Here is a 21,830-nt window from a genome sequence, read left to right as displayed (position 1 = left end):
TTCAGTTGCCATAAGTCATGTATGACCACCCATTGAAGTGATATGAACATTTTTCCCACTAAATTCATTCAAACCATATGGCACACAACATTGACAATTAAAAGCCACAGTAGTGTCAAAACACTCCCTCCATTGTTTAACCATCAGTAGGACTGAAGAGGGATACGGAGCAGTATTTGAAAGTCTCTCCTAGCCATTTTTAACCTTGTACACAATATTAATACTCATAAGAGTTAGCCCTGTGTTCACTCAAAACCTGTTATTTTTACAAATGTAACCTACGAAGTATAGTTACATATAGCTGAAAGCTTCCTACCACGGCAGTCAAAAAATTCATATTGCAATACACCACCTGAACACCTGAATTAGCCCTGGTCACCTGACCAGCCCGAACAAAATCCTACAAAATTACCCACATTTGAGTAAAATTTTTAACTTCCAGCGTTACCAGCGCTGCAGGTAAACAATGTTTGCTGAGTCATCTGTCCACGGTTGGCAACACTGCTTGCTGGAGACCGGCCGACAGTGACTACAAACGTCAATCACTTTACACCGTTCTTGGATAAAGCTCTTGTTGACGCCTCTACTAACCATTCTTTTCCAGCTCCCCTGCCTGTCCCAGAACCAGCCTTGACAGGTGCTGGGGGTCTTGGAGTTCCAAAAACCGAAAGGGTAAGAACTACCGTCCCCCTGGCACGGAGCGGGCATTGTCTGCAGCAGAATTCCCCAATTCCCTTGAAAAAGTGAGTCTGAGTGTGATATCAGAAGTAGGATCGACAGAGACAGCTAAAGTTAGGGATCAGTTAGGGTAGGTACGGTTCCAAGGACAGTTTCCTTCAGATCTCGTAGGTAGTCATGGTAAGGTAGGTTCACCGTTGAATCCTGAGGTTGTTTATTTCTGGCCAATTCTGGGCCAAGAATGAAATCTTCCCTTCCTCCTTTCGGGAGTTTGGACTCATTTCAATCGGCGGGGGAATCTTTGGATGCCCCTTCTTCCTCAAAGGTTCCCTACCCTCTGGGAATTATGTCAGAGCCGTTGTCCTCGAACGTTCAACAGTTTAATTTGGTGTAGTATAATTAAAACGTTTTAGGCCTTTCACAAGGGTACAGGTCTTTAGTTAGGCAATGTTTTCTCTTGGGGTTTTGTGACATTCAAGATCATGTTCTAAAAAATTTCCCAGAATTCTCTAATGATATGCTTTTGGATTTTCAGTGGGGGTAAAGAGTCTACAGTGTTCTCCCCGTATTCGCAGGGGATGGGTATCAGACACCCCCGCGAATAGCTTCAAGCCGCGAATAGTTAGAGCTGCCCTCTAAAAATGCCTATATCTGCCCACTGAAAGTTCAAATACCAAATGTATACTTAAAGTATCATCCTATATCAAATATACCATTGAATTGGTATTATTAATATCATTTCAAAGTCATCTTAAACATTTTACCATTAGAAATATATAAACAGCAATTAACAGAGAGAGAGAGAGAGAGAGAGAGAGAGAGAGAGAGAGAGACGAGAGATAGAGAGAGAGAGAGAGAAGAGAGAGAGAGAGAGAGAGAGAATATAACTCCTTATGATATCAAAAGATTGAAATGAACTTCTGTAGGCAACACTTTTTCCCCTCCCATTAATACAAATATCTTTTCCAGAGTAGAGAGAAAGAGAGAGGACTGAACAATTATCTGTTTGTCTATCAATTCTTTTGCTGAGAGAGAGAGAGAGAGAGAGATAAAAGAAGGAAGAAATAGAAACACCAAATGTGTGTACCTTACATAACATCCTACATGAAATTTACCTTAAATAATTATATTACTGTACTAATCTTAGAGATTATACTAATATAATTTGAAAGTAATCCTAAACATTAGTACAGTAGTGCCTCAGGTTACGAAATTAATCCGTTCCGAAGCGGCCTTCATAACCTGATTTTTTCGTATCTACAAAAACATAAAATTTTATAATAAAGCTAAATTGACCAATAAACAATGAAATACAACAATTTGGACCATTTAATACCTAACATAACCATGACCGTACCTGTAAATAAAGTGTATTAGTGTACAGGGTACAAGAAATACTGTACGTACATGTACGTAGTATGTAGTAAAATGTGGAACCTTACCTTTCAAGTGAGGTGATATCTGAAAGTGGCGACTGAGGAGGATGACAAATGGCAGAAAACATGAACACTTAACTTTCCGAAACACATTAAAAAATGACAGAAAACATTAACACTAAACTTTACGAAACACATTAACAAATGGCAGAAAACATTTACACTTCTTGATTATCTACATCTTCATCTCCATAGAAAGCATCCTCTTCATTCCCCGAACTTCAGCATTATTCTTGGGACCCATGGCTAATAACGTAAGTAATTGAGTCCACACACAACACGATAAAGTAACTTACAGTACAACGAAAGCAAAATCACTAACACGAATTTACGTTAACAAACGAAATCTATGTGAACAAACGAATTCCAGGTGTTTACGATAACGCTGCCGCAACGAAATGGTCAAGGTAAGCCTTTACATAGGGGCATGATGGGAGAGATGCTGACCAATAGGAGAGCAGGATCTTACGACAGTGACTAGCCTCATGAACCAATGGGAGAGCGGGAGGATGGTGGCAAGTCTACTGAGTTGGTGACGTGCCAGTTTTAAAATTGTTCTTGGCGGCCCAGGCAAATCTCGGTTTTTACTGTACATACACCCTTTCGCAACCTGAATTATTTTCGTACACAGAAGCAAAAGAATCTTCGTCTTTGCCTTTGTAACCTGGATTTTTCGTACATAGGGACTTTCCTATGGGTTATGACAATAATTAACTGTTTACCTGACCCCTTACTTATAGTAGGAGATTTTAATGCTCATAGTCAGTCCCCTTTGGGATACCAGCCACTCTACTGACATATCAGGGGCCAACATAGAGAGGTTTGTTGTGGAGCATGACTTTTGTTGTCTAAATGAAAGTGATGTTCCAACATGCTTCTCTAATACTCACTCAACTTTTTCCTCAGTTGACATCTCATTATGTTCAGTTGATTTAGCCGAGAGATTCAAGTGGAATATTCTGGATAACTCGTACACCAGTGATCATTTCCCCATCGTCCTAAATTATGTAAATAATGCGATAATATCACCACCTGTAAGATACCACCATTTCCGCAAACTCAAGATCCCAATACTACATGTGAATTTTTCATAGATTATATAATAAATGCGGTGACAAAAGCATTCCTAAAACTAAGCCGCACCCCAAGAAATCCTCTGTTCCATGGTGTGCTCCAACCTTAACGACCTTAATAAAGATCGAACACATATTAAGTTGTAATCTTTGCAGACTTTAAACCCGCTTGAAATCCCTCAGCAAGATGCCTTACGGTGTAAATATTCTAAACAAGATGGTGACCAGTGGCAGTTTGTCAGTAGACACTGTGAAATGCAGCACCCCCCCCCTATATTTCATATATATGCACAAAATGATGAATATATGCATGTACATGAATATGAGAAATTAAGTATAGATTATCAATAATCCTTAAAAAATTATTATCATTCTCTTGTTTGTATAAAAACAAAAACAAAAAATGAATTGAAACAATATGAGGAACTGCTGTGCTCAGCAGTTCTAATTTTGCTAGCAGGGTGATGACGTGGTAGCCAGCCCGTAAAGGTGACAGGAGCACATGCCCTCTCGAGCAGTGTCAGTCTAGCTGTTGGAGGGAGAAGGTATGTTTTGAAATTCGTCAAAGCTTAACCAATATGTACTATTAGTGATATTGATCAAATTAATAACGATACTGATATGTAATGTAATGCAGAATAATCAACTCAGTGGTGAGTTGCAGTACTAAGTGGGAAAAAAATGATAACCACATTGAGATGGGTGTATTCTAGAGGCAAAAATCATCTGTACAGCTCTCTTAACAGGTAAGGAACCAACAAGCATTTTTGTTAATGCTAGCACCATGTGCATTCTTTCATTGATTTGGATGTGTAAAGTATGTATATCTCCATGAATCCCACTTCTTACATGTGGGACTCAGCTATGTAACTATACTTGGTAAGTTGCATACATAAAAATGACATTTTTCTAATAAAATGAGATTTTATGTATACGTACTTACCAAGTACTAGTTACATGATCAGTGCCCTCCCTCCTCCCCTCTCATGGATAACAGGGCATAAACAACTGTTTTTCGTGCTTAGTTGGTTCCTCTCTCTCCCCCGGTAGTGGGCAGGGTGGTATCACCTAGCCAATACATGTAGCACTACCTTGAATTTCAAAATTCTAACTACCAATGGTTTAGAAACTATAGCTATGTAATTACTTGGTAAGTAAGTCTACATAAAATCCTATTTTATTATAAAAATGTCATATCATTCTTATCAAAATGTGCTCACATTAGTATGCAACAGAACAGAAAAGCCTTTAATTTCCTGATTTAGCTTCTAATTGGGATGTCCACTTATGACTACAACCAAGACAAAAGCAGAGTGAAGAGAAGAGATGTAGCTAATACAGTTCTTTCTCCACAGTGTGCGTGTGCAAATTGCTGAAGTAACTGATGTGATGAGAGACAATGTTGGAAGGTTGCTAGAGAGGGGGGATCAGCTTGATACCTTGCAAGATAGATCAGAAAACTTAGCCACAACCTCAGACCAGTTTCTTACATCAGCAACACGTCTAAGACGCAACGTGTGGTGGCAGAATACCCGTGTAAAGGTCTTCATTTTTATTATTGCTATTATCATTATACTACTGATATTAGGTAAGTTTATATTCATTTTTTAAAAATATTTCCTTCATGTGCAGTGTTTTATAAGGGAATGCAAATTTGGTTTTATGCAAAGTTAATTGAGAAGTCCATTGAGGTAGATTTCTTTTCCTTAGGGGTTTGTTGTTAAATGAAGTACCAAAATTAGAGCCTTGAGAACTGAAGTTTGAAAGCCAGATAGAAAAACAGTTAAGACATCTGATGAAAAATAGAGGACATGAGGCAAAGTAGTTGGAGTCATTGAATTGTTGCAAAGAACACAGAGTGGTGCAGAAAATGTAATTTTTCCATTTGTTAATTGTTAAATGAACCATTCACTTTGAGCAAGTTAATGTTAAACGAATCATTCACTTAGAGCAAGTTGTGTTAGGCTCTTTGTTTTAATTGCAAGTCTCGAGCAAGCATGTACATGTCCCAGACAGAGTTTCATATTTATCATAGGATTATTGACTAGCTTATCATTATACAAATTTTCATTATAAAATTATCAGTTTCAGTACTTATAAAAATTCATCTAACTATATTTTAATGATGTGGGATGGTAGCCTGTACATTTTCTGCCTTCTCACTTTCAGGTAGCTTAAGGGAGTTTCAGGTTTCCCAATCATTCTTTTCTTTACCCACTAGGTTATGGTGTTTTGGAATGTGAATGTTTTCTAAGCATTGAAATTAATTTGATAATGAATGTGTTTGTTCATACGAGGAACAAATCTTCTGGTGCCAGGTGGAAACCAGTTAAAAACATGAAAAAATTGTACATGTGAGGAATTTGGGACATCTGGCATGCATCTAATATGTAGATGAAGTGGAAGCAGGTCAGAGACCATGCTTGAACCCTATGATGTACGTATTTAGTCTTTCTTTAACTGCCTTGGAAAGCGGACGTTCGGTTTTGTTCTCCTCCTCCCAAATAGGCTTTGTTTTTCTAAACTTGTGATTCTTTCTCAACTTTCCTGTGCTTTGGGTTTGGTGTGTGTTTTTGTGGTTTCATCATGGATTCCTCTAACCAACCTAAGAAATCCTGTGAGCGTCAACACATTTGTCCTGGCCTTCCAGGGATCCTGTGTACGTATACATTTCCTAGCTTCCTGTAAGACAGACCCCCGTTTAACTAGCAGTAGGTGTTGTTATAATTTTTGTAATATCACCAATCCATTGCCAGAGTGTCATTCCTGGCCTCTTGTGCAGTGGAAGAACTTCTAAAAGAAGGTAAGACTACAGGCAGTCCCCTACTTATGACGTTCGGAAGTTACAACGCTTTTCAATTATATTCATCAGAAAGTGTTTCCAGGTTTACAACACATATTCCAGCTGATCTGGCAAGAAATATAACTCCAAAAATGTAAAATAATCAATATTTGAAGGTTATTTTGATGAAAAAGGCCAGAAAAATGTAGTTGTTCATGCACGAACAAACCTTCGGTCTTAACAATAGGATAATTTCTAGCGCCTAGCTGGATCCGGTTAAAAAACAGATGAAAGCAAGGAATCTTGTGATATCTGGCAATGCATGTGTAGATCGGGTGAAGGATGGTCGAAGACCATCCACCTACGATCATGCATCAGTCTTTTCTTTGACCGCCTGGGCGAGAGTCACGTTTACCTCTCTTGGCCTTTACCTGGTTCATTGCCCGTTTCGCTTGCATACTGTGTGTGTGTGTGTGTGTGTGTGTTTGGTTGATATTAGGGCTTCTTCTATTCCTTCTCGGCCTCATCAACGTGTGTGCCCTGGAATTCCAGGTTTTCCGTGTTCTCAATTTTGGCTTCGGGCTTCGTGCAGTAAGTGCCGTTCTAATTTTTGTACTAACGATCCTTGCACGGAATGCCGGGCATGGCCTAAATAGGAATAGAAATCGTTTTTTAGCAAGAGAGAACATCGGAGGGTTTCGACTCTTCCTTCATGGGGAGGTTTTTTCGCTCCTTTCCGATGCTTCGTCTCCTGCAATATTCAACCCCCATAGTAGAGTTATCCCTTTACCTCCTTCCTTTTCTTCCATTGACTCGTTGCTGGAAGTATCGGGAGGCCACCAGGCTGATGTTTATATGTCGCCCCTTCTTCTTCGGGAATTAATTTGATTCCCGGGAAGGGGGAGGCTTTTTTTCATCATTCTCTTTTCTTCCAGTGTCGGAGGCATCCAAGATGGTGGCGATTGGAAGACACTCAGGCTAGGGGATACCCCGTCAGGCTGGCCAGGCCATCCCCCCTCCTCCAGGCCTCGTCTTCGTGGGTACCTGAGGTCAGCCATCTTGTATTGCTCCGCCAGTGACTGTTGCTGCTTCGAGTCGGAGGGAAGCTGTGGCGTCTGCTCCATTGATGACGTCACGGGATTCGTCATTGTGTATTCCTCCACCAGTGGCGTCTCTTCCCCTTCACACCGAGGGGAAGCAGTGACTTCACCACTTGTGAGTTCATCCACTTGATGACGTCACTCCCAGCGGACGTCACTCCCATTTTTATTTTTCTTGAGCACTGCCTCTCTCAGTCGTGATGTCATCTCTGCCACCCAGTTTGCTACTTCTCCCTTCCATGTCATCGGAGCCTTCTCTTGCAGATCAGTCTGAGGTTTTATGCCAGGCAGTGCTTAAGAGGTTGGACTCTGTTTTGGATGTTAAGTTGGCTGCCTTGTCGGTTGGGAGGATGGAAGAAAAAGAAACGCGTTGCTTCGTCCCCGCCTCCTGCGAAGAGATCGCTTAAGGAACTAGTACTGTCTTTTCCCTCTTCCCCTTCTATGCCACGTCGGCGTATCAAGCGTTGAAGGGCCAAGGACTTTGCTCTTTCTTCGCCTATGAGGGAGGAACTATGCGTACGTGTTCTCGAGAATGTTGGCGTTTCGGGGAGTGTTGGTGTATCTTCCCTTGTGTAATCTGCAGTGGCTGCTTCGTCCTCTGCACCGAATCGTGGACGTATTGCAACTTCCCCTGTCCGTGCACGCCTCGAGTATGTTGCAACCTCCCCCTGTCCATGCACATCGCGAGCGTGTTGCAACCTCCCCTGTCCGTGCACGTGATGCAAATGCTCCTTCTCCAAGGCCTATTCGTCGCGTAAGGATCTCAAGGTGCCTGTCAATAGGTCAAAGGTGGTGAGTGCAAAGTTGCTGCAGCAGGAGTGTTTGCCTGCCCCTCTCACTGATGCTTGTAAGAGTTTGATTCTTTAGGATTCTCCTTTGATCTGGAGTGTTTGGGATTCCTCTCCTACTCACGTTCATAAGTCGGCCACACCCGTTACCATTCACGGGCATGTTAATGAATCATCTGTTGGAGGAGAACGTAGTGACTTTCTTAGTGTTATAGTGGGTTCGTCTCGGGAGCCGACACGTGGACTCAGCCCAGACAGGTTAGTTGGTGTTTCGGGCTGTTTGGCTGCTGATCCTGCCGTTAATTTTAATGAAGAAGGGGCCTTAGAGGAGCCTACACATCCCTCTCATCGTCGGCCTCCTTCAGGTTCAGGTTTGGTTTTTTCGGGCAGGACGGGGTCCCCATTAGACCCTGTGGAAATTTTGTTTCCGTTCTCGAGTTTTCCTCAAGCCAAGAGTCCCAAGTCATCTGGTAATTCAGTAGTTGAAGCGATGCCTGTTGAAGAGTGTATTGATGACATCCCTTCATCCTCGGAGGTTCCTTTTCCTGCTGGAGCAAAGGCAGAGTTAGTTGTTCATACACGAACAAACCTTTGGTCTTAACAATAGGATCATTTCTAGGGCCTAGCTGGATCCAGTTAAAAAACAGATGAAAGCAAGGAATCTTGTGATATCTGGCAACGCATGCGTAGATCGGGTGAAGGATGGTCGAAGACCATTCACCTATGATCACGCATCAGTCTTTCTTTTGACCGCCTGGGTGAGAGTCGTGTTAACCTCTCTTGGCCTTTTCCCGGTTCATTGCCCGTTTCGCTTGTGTTTTGTGCGTGTTTGTGTTTGGCTGATATTATGGCTTCTTCTGCTCCTTCCCGGCGTCAGCGTATGTGCCCCGAAGTTTCAGGTTTTCCGTGTTCTCATTTTCTGGCTTCGGCAGCGACCGACCCTCACATAACGTGCAGTAGGTGTTCTTATTTTTGTACTATTACGAATCCTTGCACGGAATGCTGGACATGGCCTAAGGAGCAGTGGAGGTCATTTTATTGCAAGAAAGAACATCAGACGGTTTCGACTCTTCCTACTTGTGAAGGTTTTTCGCCTCTTCCCGATGTTTCGTCTCCTGCAGTATTCAACCCCCAAAGTAGCATTGTCCCTGCGTCTCCTTCCTTTTCTTCCATTGATTCGTCAATGGAAGTATCGGGAGGCCACCAGGCTAATGTTTGTAATGTAGCCCCCTTCATCCTCGGGAGTTAATTTGATTCCCAGGAAGGGGGAGGCTTTTCCATCATTCTCTTCTCTTCCAGAGTCGGAGGCGTCTAAAATGGCGGCGATTTGGAAGACACTTGGGCTAGGGGGTCCCCATTCCTTGGAGGGGTTGCTAGCGCATTTTGTGGAGGCTCGCATCCCCCTTCCCCGGTCTGGCCAGGCCATCCCTCCTCCTCCCGGCCTCGTCTTTGTGGGTAGCAGAACTGGGCTATCTTGTATTGCTCCGCCAGTGTCTGCTGCCGCTTCAAGTCGGAGTGACGCTGTGGCGTCAGCCCCGTTGATGACGTCATGGGACCTGTCTTTGTGTATTCCTCCGCCAGTGGCGTCTGATTCCCCCTCGCACCGAGGGGAAGCCATGAAGTCACCACCACTTGTGACGTCACTCCCATCGATGACGTCTCTCCCAGTCGTCTCCTCTGATCCGCCTTTCTCAGCCATGACGTCATCACTGCCGCCCAGTTCGCTGCATCTCCCTTCCTTGTCATTGGAGCCTTCTCTGGCACATCAGTCTGAGGTCATATGCCAGGCAGTGCTTCAGAGGTTGGACTCTGTATTGGATGTGAAGTTGGCTGCCTTATCGGTTGGGAGGACTGGTAGGAAACGTTTTGCTTTGTCCCTGCCTCCTGAGAAGAGTGCACATAAGAAGCCAGTGCTGTCTTCCTCTCCCTCTTCCCCCTCTACGCCCTGTCAGCATAGCAAGCGTTGGAACAACGCCGACGTGTTCCCGAGAGTGCTGTTGTTTCAGGTAGTATTAGTGCTCCTTCCCGTGTGCGATCTGCAAGGGATGCTTCATCCTCTGCCGCCATGCACATCGTGAGCATGTTGCAACCTCCCCTGACAGTGCACGTGAGCTATGATGTTAAGTTAAGTATATCTTAGTTTTGCCAGACCACTGAACTGATTAACAGCTCTCCTAGGGCTGGCCCGAAGGATTAGATATTTTGTGTGGCTAGGAACCAATTGGTCACCTAGCAATGGGACCTACAGCTTATTGTGGGATCCGAACCACACTATATCGAGAAATGAATTTCTATCACCAGAAATAAATTCCTCTGATTCCGCTTTGGCCAAGCCAAGAATCAAACCTAGGACCACCGGATTGGCAGCCGAGCGCAAAAACCACTCATCCAGCGAGGAACTATATAAGGTGAAGCACACCAGGGGTTGGGGGTCAATGCCCTTCGAATTTGTCCCGTAATTCGTGGCCAAGACCCAAAATCCCTCTGTGCATGATGACAGGTTCACTTCGTTTTCCATTCCATCACTGACTGACTTTGTGGGTGGTGATGCTCAAGAGCTTTTGTTGTGCCCTGTCCGGGCCCTGCGTTGCTATCTTAAAAGGACTCGGCACCTTATACCAGGCTGCCGCAGACTTTTTGTTAGCACAGGCCGTACAAAGAAAGAGGTGTCTAAGAATACTATCTCTTTTTGGATACGGGAAGCCATCAGACAGCCATACTTGACTTTTGATGATTCTACCACCACATCTGTGCAGGCTAGAGCGCATGACGTTAGAGGTATTGGTCCCTCTCTGGCTTTCAAAAAGAACTTGGCTGTACATAGAGTGCTGAGTGCTGGTACTTGGTTACGCCAGTCCATGTTCACCTCCTGTCTTAAGGATGTTGCCCACAGATCTGCGGACACATTTTCCCTGGGTCCTGTGGTGGCTGCCCAACAGGTTGTGTAACTCATGGTTGCCCTTAACAGAGCGCATTTGTATCTTACCAAAGATGATTGTGTGGATGAGAGAGTGAGTGATTTGGCTGGTCTCCTTTCTCTTGTACCTTTCCTTCTTCCTGACTGGACTGGTCTGATACAGATGAGTAAAGTAGTCATACTGATGGTGTGGTCATGCAATATACAAATATCTTACCTGCTATTTGGTAGCATATGCTCCACTCCTTGGCAAGGAAGGGTTGGGAGTAATATGAACCCTGGTGTCTTGGTTTGTTATTGGACAGTCAAAGTTTCTCTTTGGTTCCCTATACAATGGTTATCCCATAAGACAATTTGTATTTTTCATAGCTACAAACCTGAGGTCTTCACATTATACTGCCCGCCTCTAGCCGCCCCTCTGTGTGTTAAGACATCCTGAGTTGGGAAAGACTGATGCGTGATCATAGGTGAATGGTCTTCGACCATCCTTCACCCCATCTACGCATGCGTTGCCAGAAATCATAAGATTCCTTGCTTTCATGTTTTTTAACCAGATCCAAACAATGAAAAATTCATAATAGAATTAATTGTTTGGATACTTACTTACCCCAACCTCCCCGTATCTTAGTGAGTGGTCAAGAAGAATTCTGATGAACAAAGATTCCAGTTCTTATGATGGGAAAGAGATTATTATAGACAGCCCAACTGAATAAGCCACATTATTCTTATGTTTGTTTTTAATGCCAATCACACCTAATGGTGCAAAGGTGTAAGCTAACTTTAAGAACATGTAAATATCCAAATAATTTTATTATACATATTTTTATTTTCAAGTTTTTCATAATGTTTTATAAGGTTAACTTTTCTCTTTCAGTTCCAGTTATACTCAAACTGAAGTCTTAACTCAACTAATCTCCAGCTACCATTTCCAAATTTTGAAGGAATTTTCTCTAGTCTGCGCTATTTCAATTGGTCTACAAGACTTTATTTGAACAAAAAGTGAAGGTATATTTTTTTATGATTGTTTGTTGCTGAGCTTTAATGGTCTTTTTGAAGAGTTAATTATGAGTGGACAATTTAAGTTCCTTGAGGTAAGGTAGAAGTTTAGAACACTATAATTTTGTATTTCCCAAAATATTCATTACAGTTTTGATTATCAGGGCTTCCTGTTGTAACAGAATTGTTTATGCAAAAATTTCCAGGTCTTTTGGTGGACAACTTTTGAAGATGGGTATTAAACTTATTATAAATGATACCTGATATGGTAATCATGAAGAGTCTGGGTGAGAAAGACAGAGATACTGGAATTCAGTTCACTTCATTTCATGTGCTGTATCTAAACTATGGATGTGGAGGATGAACTTGAGTATGTTTCTAATGTCATTAACTCTTAATTTTTAGCCACTTTCATATAACCTTTTTGCCTGCGAAGAGAATGAGAACTGTCTTTTGTATGTCAATTATTTAACTGAGCTTGAGTGTAGTTGGTTTGTGTTATTCAAAATTGATAGATAAAATGGTAGCATTATTTTAAAAAGTTGTGTAATCTGCAACGGAGTTCTTTCTAACAGGCATAAAGGTTGTTGTTTATGCTTATTGCCCTATGTTCTTTGTTGATGTGTCTATGTGATCTTTCTTCTGAATGATAATAATAGAAAAGAAGCAAAGAAGAATAACTTCTAATGATGTGTATATTCTTTATTTTTTCTTTATGAAGGTTTTGGTGATTTCTAGAGACCAACCCAGTATTTACTTTGTATATTTTTGAAAGATATGTCTGTTGGTGTTCCTAAAACAGAGTATAGTATATCTTTTTGTCACATTAAAGTAAGCTGTTTACTGTAATATCTCATGACAAGGAGCTACAGCTTTTGTAGTTTACTTGACAGATTTGTACCCCAGGTAAAATTTGAAGTGAATCTTTATATGAACCCTCAGTGAGGTTCTTTCTCTGTTACTTTCTGATATTAAATTTTAATGCCACAGTAATTTTTCACATTGTGTTTATATAAGAGATTGTAGCAGTCTTCATCTCTCACATGTTTGATGTTTTGATATGGTGAGAATCAAACATTAGTCTTGTATTGCTAACAGTTGAAATTGAAATTTTGCCCCTTGTTTTTACACTATTTATACAGTACTTGGTTTCATTGAAACCTTCATAATTTAAAAAAATATTGCAAAAAGTGAAATTTTCCATAATTTATTTTGTGATATCATTAATACCAAAAATGTATGGTAAATATATGCAGTATAGTATATGTATATAATATCCATTGAAGACTGTATATTTGTGCACAAGCTATTGAATGAGTGAACCTTTGCCTATGTACAAGCTGCTTGTCTCTTTCTCTATGCTGCTTTATAATAGAGAAGCAGTACACTTCAAGTTGAAACTACTGTACAGCTCAAATACCTCTTGTATTATACAATTCATAAATATCTACTGTAGTTTTGGTAGAAATATTTTATTCATTCTTGCTATTTTTTATTAGTTTTCCTCTGAGTGATTTTTATTAGAGCACAGTAGTAGTAGTAGAGGTGAGAGTTACCTAGACAACTTCACTTCTTATATATTCATACATTAGTCTTTCCCTCTGAACTAGGTATACCTCTGTTCTGCATATATTTCATATAGGTATGTTATTGCAAATGTAGTGAAGATAACCCTTGGTACAAATCTATAAAGTAGTGTCAAGGAAGCCTAGTTATTTATGAGTTCAGTGATGGGGCTCTGAATCAAGTAGGAGTGCCATCAAGGAAGCATAGTTGTTGGTCATTTCAGTGATTGGACTTGAATAAAGTCTGCGCATTGTCAGGGAATCCTTGACACTGCACGTACTACAATGAATTGTGTAGGAATATTGTCTGAGATTCTTGTACTGTATATAATGTCAGTAATGGGGCTTTGTATCAGTTAGGATTACTGTCAAGGAAGACTAGTTGTTTATCAATTCAGTGATGGGACTTTAAATTTAGCTGGAGTAGTGTCAAGGAAATGTAGTTATTGATAATTTCAGTGATGGGATTTTGAGAGAAATATGTATATGTAGTGGCAAGGAAACCTACTTATTAATTCAGTGAAGCAGAGTTATTTATGAATCCAATGTTGAGACTTTCAATCAAATGTAAGTAACGTCAAGGACACTGTTTTTTTATCATTTCAGTGATGGGTACTTGGAATAAAGTAGGAGTATTGTTATTGAAGCCCAAACCAGCCCGAGAAGAGTCTACTTGAGACTCAGAGGTCTGGAAAAACTAACCCCTATTAATAATAATAATATTGAAGCCCAGTCACTTCTGAGTTTCATGATGGCTTTGATCTTGTGTCAGATTTTTAATGGATGATCGTTTAATGAGAACAATTTTAATTGAAAACAGATGAGTAAATGCTGTCAAATAACCTCACTGAGTTTAGCCTAGAGATGCTTACAAGAGAATAATCAATGAACTTTTGGTGCAACATGAGGTCGTTTTTAGTTGTAATTATATATGTAGTTGTTTTACTTACAGGTAATGAAATACCCTGCCATGAAGAAAAGAAATGAAAAAGCAAAGCATGGAAAATTATGGAACTTAATCACAAAGTAATAGACCTACCTCTTAAAAGACAAATTGTTCTAATTCAGATAAAAAAAGAACCGAAATAAAATTCCAAGCCCTTCCATTTAATAGAAACAATTACTAAATTGTACTTTAGTGAACAAAACTCAAATTTTCAAGTGTAGCCCAAGGTTATTAAGGGAAATGTTACGTTTTACCCACACTGTTGTTTTGTAATTGCTCTGTGACATCAGAGGTGAAAAAATCAAATGTAGTTTTGCTGTTGCATAATTTTGGAAGGACTAAGTGGTTCCAATTTTACTCTTATTTTTCTCATGCTATGGAATTAAAATATGTATACTGTTTTACACAATAATGTAAATAGCTTTTGTTGGTGAAGAATATAATAAGAATATTATTGCCTTATCTTTATTAAATTTATCATATGTAACATTCCCTTGCAAAGGTAATATTGTAGAGAGATGTTGCCTGCTGTATTACAGTTTAATGATGGCATAAATGTTTCAGTTTTCAATATCAGTGAATGTTTTACATAATTATAAACATTCGAATTTCAGTTTTGAATTAAAAGACTATGAATAGCTTTCACAATGTTACTGGAAATTGAATCTACAAAAAAAAGTTTTTGAATGTGATTTTGACTTATTTCCTACCACCTCTGAGAATGTGGTTAATACTGTTAGTAGGTGAGGTTATGCAAGCAAGTAGTATTATTTGTTTCCTTTACCAGACTCTAACTGACCTCAAGCATCGTATAATAGAATTGTTGAGTAATTTCTCTGACTTGAGACTTTTAGTGTCCTCTATAGATCATCCAAATTCCTGAATATTGCTTCAGTTCTGTTACTGTCATTTGTTGTTTTCATGAGAAAATAACATGTAAGAACATGACTACATATTTTCAAATATGTACAAATTAAGAGCTGCTTCCTGTAAGGTTTGTTTCATACTGGTTACATAGACATTAGAAAGCATATGATTTATATAAAACTTCATTGGTGAAGAGGATAACAATCAACCTTACAGGCAAACATGGCAGCTTAGTGTTCATTGATTATTCTTAGTGAAGTGAATCATATATACCCAAATTAGTATATTCGGTTTTCAGTTGATTCAATACAATACTGAATATTTGACCCAAAAGCTGGTGAAAACTTGAAAATTAACTCTTAACAGTGAGTTTTTTTTTCTTTCTAGTAAACATCATTTGAATATTGGAAAGATTTTCGGCAGTAGCAAAATGAATTGCCCACACTGTTTAGGCTTTTACTGCCATTGATATTTGTTACCCTATCTCAGGTTCAACATGTCCTTATGTACAGGTAGCCACTGCAAACCATGGATTTATGTCCAGAAGCTGTTAGGGTACATAAGTGATGTCCGTTGTTTAATTACTGTTCTGCCGTACACATCCCTTCATTTGGTTTTTTATGGCGCTACTGAAGTGGATTTGTTTCATGAGCATCAATTTTAGTTAATTACAGTTTCTGGATGAATGGTTTGTGGGGACTGTCTGTATTTTGATCGTTTTTTGTGCAGTATGTTGTTTGGTCTTCTAGATAGGTGACATATTGTCCTTTGTAAATAGAAGCAAATATAGAGAAGTAAAATTTTCTTTGTATTAAAAGGAAGTTTAGATGGTGAAATTTAATTTGAAATAGTGTATAAGAAGTGCATTTTGTTTATCAAGTTGAGGAACTACAATATTTTACTTAATTCTCTGGAAGAATTTTGTTTTCCAACAAATTTTAATTAAAACTACTCTGGCTAAAGTTTCAGAGATATAAAGGAAAGCTCATGAGATAGGTAAACTAGTCTCTTACTTTGTATGATCTTTCCAGAAGCCTTTGTGTAACTACTGTTGGTTTCAGTTATGCCTAACAAACCATCATGTATCTGTAATCAGACATCCAAATCTGGGATTATCCAATTCTTGTGATTCTCTCTGGACTGTTTCCATAAAGTATTGGTTTGAAGGGTACCTGTAATAATCAGCGCCTCAGTGGCGTGGTTGGTTTGGTGTTTGCTTCTCACCTCGGTGGTCGCGGGTTCGATTCTCGGCCATTCCATTGAGGAGTGAGAGATGTGTATTTCTGGTGATAGAATTCACTCTCGACGTGGTTCGGAAGTCACGTAAAGCTGTTGGTCCCGTTGCTGAATAACCGCTGGTTCCATGCAACGTAAAAGCACCATACAAACAAACAAGGTACCTGTTATCAGATTTCCAAATTTGGCAGTTTCCAATTCATGTGATTCTCTCTGGACTGTTTCCGTAGTGCATCGGTAGGAAAGGGATGCCTGTTTTGAAATAAGATTGAATCAAAAATGAGATGCAGTCAATGTTACACTTTGCATTTAAAACCATCATAAATTCTTTTTTAAAAGATCCTATCATTTATGACAAATATAGGTTTATTCACTTTAGTGGGCAAATTTTAAATTGCAGTAAAGTATTTAATTTAATTTTGGCCCTCATAATTTAGAAAAACCCTAAAAGAAATGTCTGCATTGAAGGAGCGTAGCTAACTATAATGGAATGTCCAAGTTTATCTACCAGTATTGATAGTTAAGATCCATGTAGCTGTATCTGTATTGATGTACCTTAGCTCCTGGTATAAAAACATTTTGAGTGTAGTCCAGCCCACTTTATGAGCTACGAAATGTATTCGGACGTAGTAAGTGATCTCTGTCTAATGGAAAAATTATATATTTCAAATGCAATTCTTGGCTGTATGGTCTGAATAATTTTACCAATAATCTGCATTGCTCTCTCAACACTACATTAGTTTATTACCTCTCCCATACACTTGGTCCAATCTCAACACTACATTAGTTTATTACCTCTCCCATACACTTCATCTTTTTTTTTTCCAAAAAAACTAACAGATTGTGCAAAATGAGATTTTTGCAAAATTTGAAGTGGTTGATTAGTTCTTGCTCAGTTTCAAATTTTAATAAGGAAAATATGCTTGGGTGTCATTCAGTGTGTGATTAGTTTACTATTTGAGATCTGTATTCGGTACTGTTCTGTAGTGTGATTTGGATGTTTTATTTGGTTTTCTAGGTAAGATTATTTCCTCCTTTGGTACTCATACACTGGGAACAATAGGTATTAAGACATTATTTAAGCCCTACCTTAGTTTTCTTTATGTATGATTATCATTTTTAGTTATTTAAGAAACAAGATAATTTCCTTGACAAAGGTATTATTAATTACCATTGATCACTTCGTATTTTTGGTTTCCAGAAATACATTTCCTGTCTTCAAAGTATTTAGACTTTATTTTTTGTCTGTGAATGAGAATTGAAGATGATTTTGTTCTTTTATTTAGCTCCTTACCAGTTTTCAAGTTCCTAATGTACAATGAAAGTTTCTGTATGTTTTAAAATCACTTTTATCCACATTGAAAATATGGAAATAGGAAATAATTTATTTGCATTTTGTGCTTCCATGCGATTACTTTGAGTGCATTCCTGAAAACAAATACTACATTGATAATTTGATACTATATTTAGTCTATACTGTAATGTATTTTGTTATGCCAGCCATCTGCGGCAATACATTGGTTTTTATTTTTCAGCCATTCCCTTTGGACTTTAGTCTTTCCCACATTGCAGTTCAACTTCAGTATACTGCTTCTGTAATTTTGCCTCTGGTTAATCCTTTATGCTCTTTGAATCTGATTCAGTGATGAGGCAAAATTGCTTTGTGATAATTTACAGTAGTATTTCATTTGTTAAATTTCATATTGAACAACAGATGCAGCATCAGGAGTTATAAAAATATGATAGTGTGTTTCAGCTGTTTAGAAGCCATGAGGAGCCAAATAGAACTAAGTTTTGTTTATGATAATTAGTACTTCAGAAGTGAGGAGTTTCATTGTGTGGTCCAGTTGTTTGTTCTGATGAATTACGCAAACCTTGCAATTTGGTACAAGCATTGAACATAGGGAAGAACTCCTTTTGTGACATACAGTGGTCCCCCCCGTATTCGGGGGAGATGTGTACCAGATCCCCCCGCGAATAGTTAGAATCCATGAATAGTTGAACCCCCTTTGAAAAAGCTGAAAGCAGCCCATTTTGGTAGGTAAAACACAAGAAAACCCACTAAAAATTTTTATACCCGGTTACCTGGTTTTTTTAATAATTTTATCACAAAATGTGCATTTTATGATAAAATTAATAAAATAACCAGGAATTTATGGATATTTCTCACAGAAAAATACTGCGAATAGGCCAATTTCCCACGAATAATGGGTAGGTATGGTCCATAGAGAAATCCGCGAATCCAGAGAACGCAAATACGGGGGTTCCACTGTATGTCTTATCACTGACCGTGTTGTGCACAGTAATTACCATGTTGATTTTTCTCAAAGATGTTTCAGCTTCCAGTAGGATCTAGATTTTTTCTGCACCTTTCTGAGTTTTGCTATGTTCTCACTGTCACTAGATTTTTATTTTTACACTGAAATTGTCATTCTTCTTTAGCAAGAGTACAGCAACTGTTCGAGCCTGTGGATATCTCTTTGTTAATTAGGTATTCTAAAACAAGCAGGCTTTTGTATTATCATTGTGGTTACTACAGGTCAGGGTGTTAATTAGGTATTCTAAAGCAAGCAGGCTTTTGTATTAATTATCACTGTGGTTACTAAAGGTCCTCCCTGCCACCTATGCACTGGAAATCCCTTTTTGTGTTTACCACTTTTCCTGTAACTTTTTCATTTGGAAAATGTATCTGCTGCTCCTTTGAGGTTGGGCATATACACACTGTCTCTCACACGACATGGTAAAGGCACTTAATCATCCGATCTTTGTACAGCCATGTAAAAAGATACACATATAGTTTTCTTTACTTAAATAGTATTGAGTCATACATATACTCCATTTTGTTTTTCATATTTCAATGCGAACATGATTTATTTAGATCAGGAACCTATTGCAGTAGAAGCAGGATCCTTGTGAATAGTACTGAGGAATAAGGATTATGGGATTCATGTACTGCTTCAGTGAGAGCTGGTTTTATAGTTCAGAGTGGTACATTATGGTGAATTATGCATATTTGGTATACTGGATGTTTTTCAAACTCATTCACATTTTATAATAATAAGCCAAACTTTCAGGCATTCATATCATTTTTGTCATGTTTCAATTCTCATCCTCCCCCTGTCCAGATAATACTTTTTTTTAGATAAAGTTTTAATAGGTATGATAAGTCAAAACCATTAAATCTACTGAATGTTATTAAAATTTGCAAGAGAAAATTGATAAAGACTGCCCAAAAGTTATGAATATGCAAAATGAAATAGCTGTTGCACTTGAAGGATGTAATTTACTATATATATATAAGAACATCTTGCCAGTAAGAATTGAAGATGATTTATATTTGTGTTATATTGATTTATCTTTTTAAATAATTCACTTAAAATTTTGTTAGTGCATTGTGCATAAAAGTAAGCAACTTTGATGAAGTTAAGGAATCAATGTAAGAATTACGTGGCAAAATGTATAAGCAAAAGTTGAGATTGGGAACATTTTACAAAAATTATCAGACTAAAATTTACGGAACATTGTATCCATCAGTTATGCAATTTGGTTATTATTTTTTGTACTGTGCACATTGGCCCCAACTGCTTTCTATTTGCTTAACATATCATTTTTTTTATGAAACTTCCTTTATCTGTGATTGTGTGGCTGTATGTATAATAAAGATGAAAATAGCTTTTGTTCATGTTTTCTTCCCTAAACATGTTATTATAAGATTCAATGATGATTCTGTTGCGAGAATTGGAATAACCAAAGTCCATTCCTAGACCAAAACCCCCTCAACTTGGGACCACCGTGATGTGGTGAGGGGCTCTTGAACCCCAGGAATTTGTTCCTGGGTTTGAGTCCAAGAGTCCCCTCTATCAATATTTCTTTGGATTAATGTCTGTGGAATTTTCCACTTTTGCAAAAATTTATTGGACCTGATAAATAAATAAAGATATCATAGCTGGGACTGGGTCTATATCCGAAGCTAAGTAGTGGAAACTGTGGTAGGACCATCAACTACCCGACAATGTTCTGACCTAAGAGATATCAGTTTGATATCTCAAGGGCGGAACTATTCCTCAGGGCTGGACCACGGATTCCAGGGGGATCTGGTTCTGGAGATAGGACTCTCGGCGTTCTATCTGGTTTGCCCATAACATGATTAGGGTGGGGATTATTGTATTCTTGTAATACTCTCAGTCCTACCAAGTAGGTTTAGCTTACACTTGGGCCACACTAATCGTGTTGTGCCATCCCCTGTGGGTCAGTTCTCACTTGTGCCATTAGTGAAAGAATAAACTCCATAAAAGGCTGATGATAATTTTTTTAAGGTTATCAAGTGATTTTTTTTTCTCCTATTTCTAATCTTTATGGAAAATATAAATAAAGATTTGAGTACCCCGGGGCCCTCTGATGTTACAGTCGGGGCATAGTTGACAACTGCTGGAACCCCCTCCTCTAACCACCCTAGCGTAAGTGCAATAACATTAAAATTGAAAAAAGTAAAAACCTCTTGGTAGATTCCAATGTTGTAACATTGGAACCATACATATCAAAAGATAACCCTGAAACAGAGGCGAATAACCCTCCAAACTCCCCAACACTGGCATCACGCGCAAAGCAGGCCCCAAAAGGGAAAAGAAACTTCCGACTGGACTACATTGGTGTATTTTAACCGCCTTACTGGATCAGAGAACTGGTCAAGGTTTCTGATCCTTAAAGCAGAACATAAAATTCCAACTGCTATAGTTGAAAATAAATTACTGAACCGTGTCCATCCCAAGAAATGGACTGCAGATATACCAAAACTAATGAGTGGTCACTAGAAGTAACCACTAGAAAACAGTCCACTGCCTTTTTGAACATAAAAGATATTAATGGCACAAAAGTAACAATGACAAGCCATGAAATGTTAAATTATGTACAAGGTACAGTCATCTTCCCTAACTTTGAGATCTACCTCAAAGACATTTGTTACGTGACTCCCTTAAACTAAGGTATAATAATATCCATGACCTAGAAGTTTATTCATTTCCAAGCAGAAGGGATAAGAATAAACAAATTAAAATTGCAAAAGTAAAATTTACTGGGCAAAGTAGAGAAGTACGCCCATTTATGCCTAAACCACTAAAGTGCACAAGATGCTCAAAATTTGGCCCCACGTACAAAAAGTGTCATAAGACAATATGTGGGTCTGCTCATCTGAAGATCATACTATAAATTGGGAATGCAGTCCTCCAAAGTGTGCCAATTGTGGGTTAGCTAGATCTAGAGTGCTCTTTTTACCAGAACAATACAGATTTTAAACTGTTAATGACTAGAACAGGAATGACAACTAAAGAAGCTAGACTAGAGTTAAAATTAAGGGGAGTCGTTGATCCATCCAAAAATCCCTCTTTCACAACTGCTGTTAAAAACCTAAAACCTAACCAACATAATATCAAGCAGAAGAACAATAATG

At 38.8% G+C, this 21,830-nt stretch overlaps 1 protein-coding gene across 2 annotated transcripts in view; it reads left to right on the top strand.

The window, feature by feature from the left end:
• LOC135195087 (vesicle-associated membrane protein 4-like) overlaps positions 1-14,306 on the top strand; it is a 196,925-nt gene extending 182,619 nt beyond the window's left edge. For both annotated transcript variants that reach the window (XM_064221467.1, XM_064221466.1), the window contains exons 4-5: positions 4,543-4,775; positions 11,649-14,306. In XM_064221467.1, the coding sequence (XP_064077537.1) occupies positions 4,543-4,775; positions 11,649-11,677 (262 nt within the window). In that variant the 3' untranslated portion in view covers positions 11,678-14,306. The remainder of the gene's footprint in view (positions 1-4,542; positions 4,776-11,648) is intronic.
• The last annotated feature ends 7,524 nt before the right edge of the window (positions 14,307-21,830 follow it).

This window comes from Macrobrachium nipponense, chromosome 15 (assembly GCF_015104395.2).
Source record: "Macrobrachium nipponense isolate FS-2020 chromosome 15, ASM1510439v2, whole genome shotgun sequence".
Classification (NCBI taxonomy): Eukaryota; Metazoa; Arthropoda; class Malacostraca; order Decapoda; family Palaemonidae; genus Macrobrachium; species Macrobrachium nipponense.
This window is presented reverse-complemented; position numbering and strand designations above follow the sequence as displayed.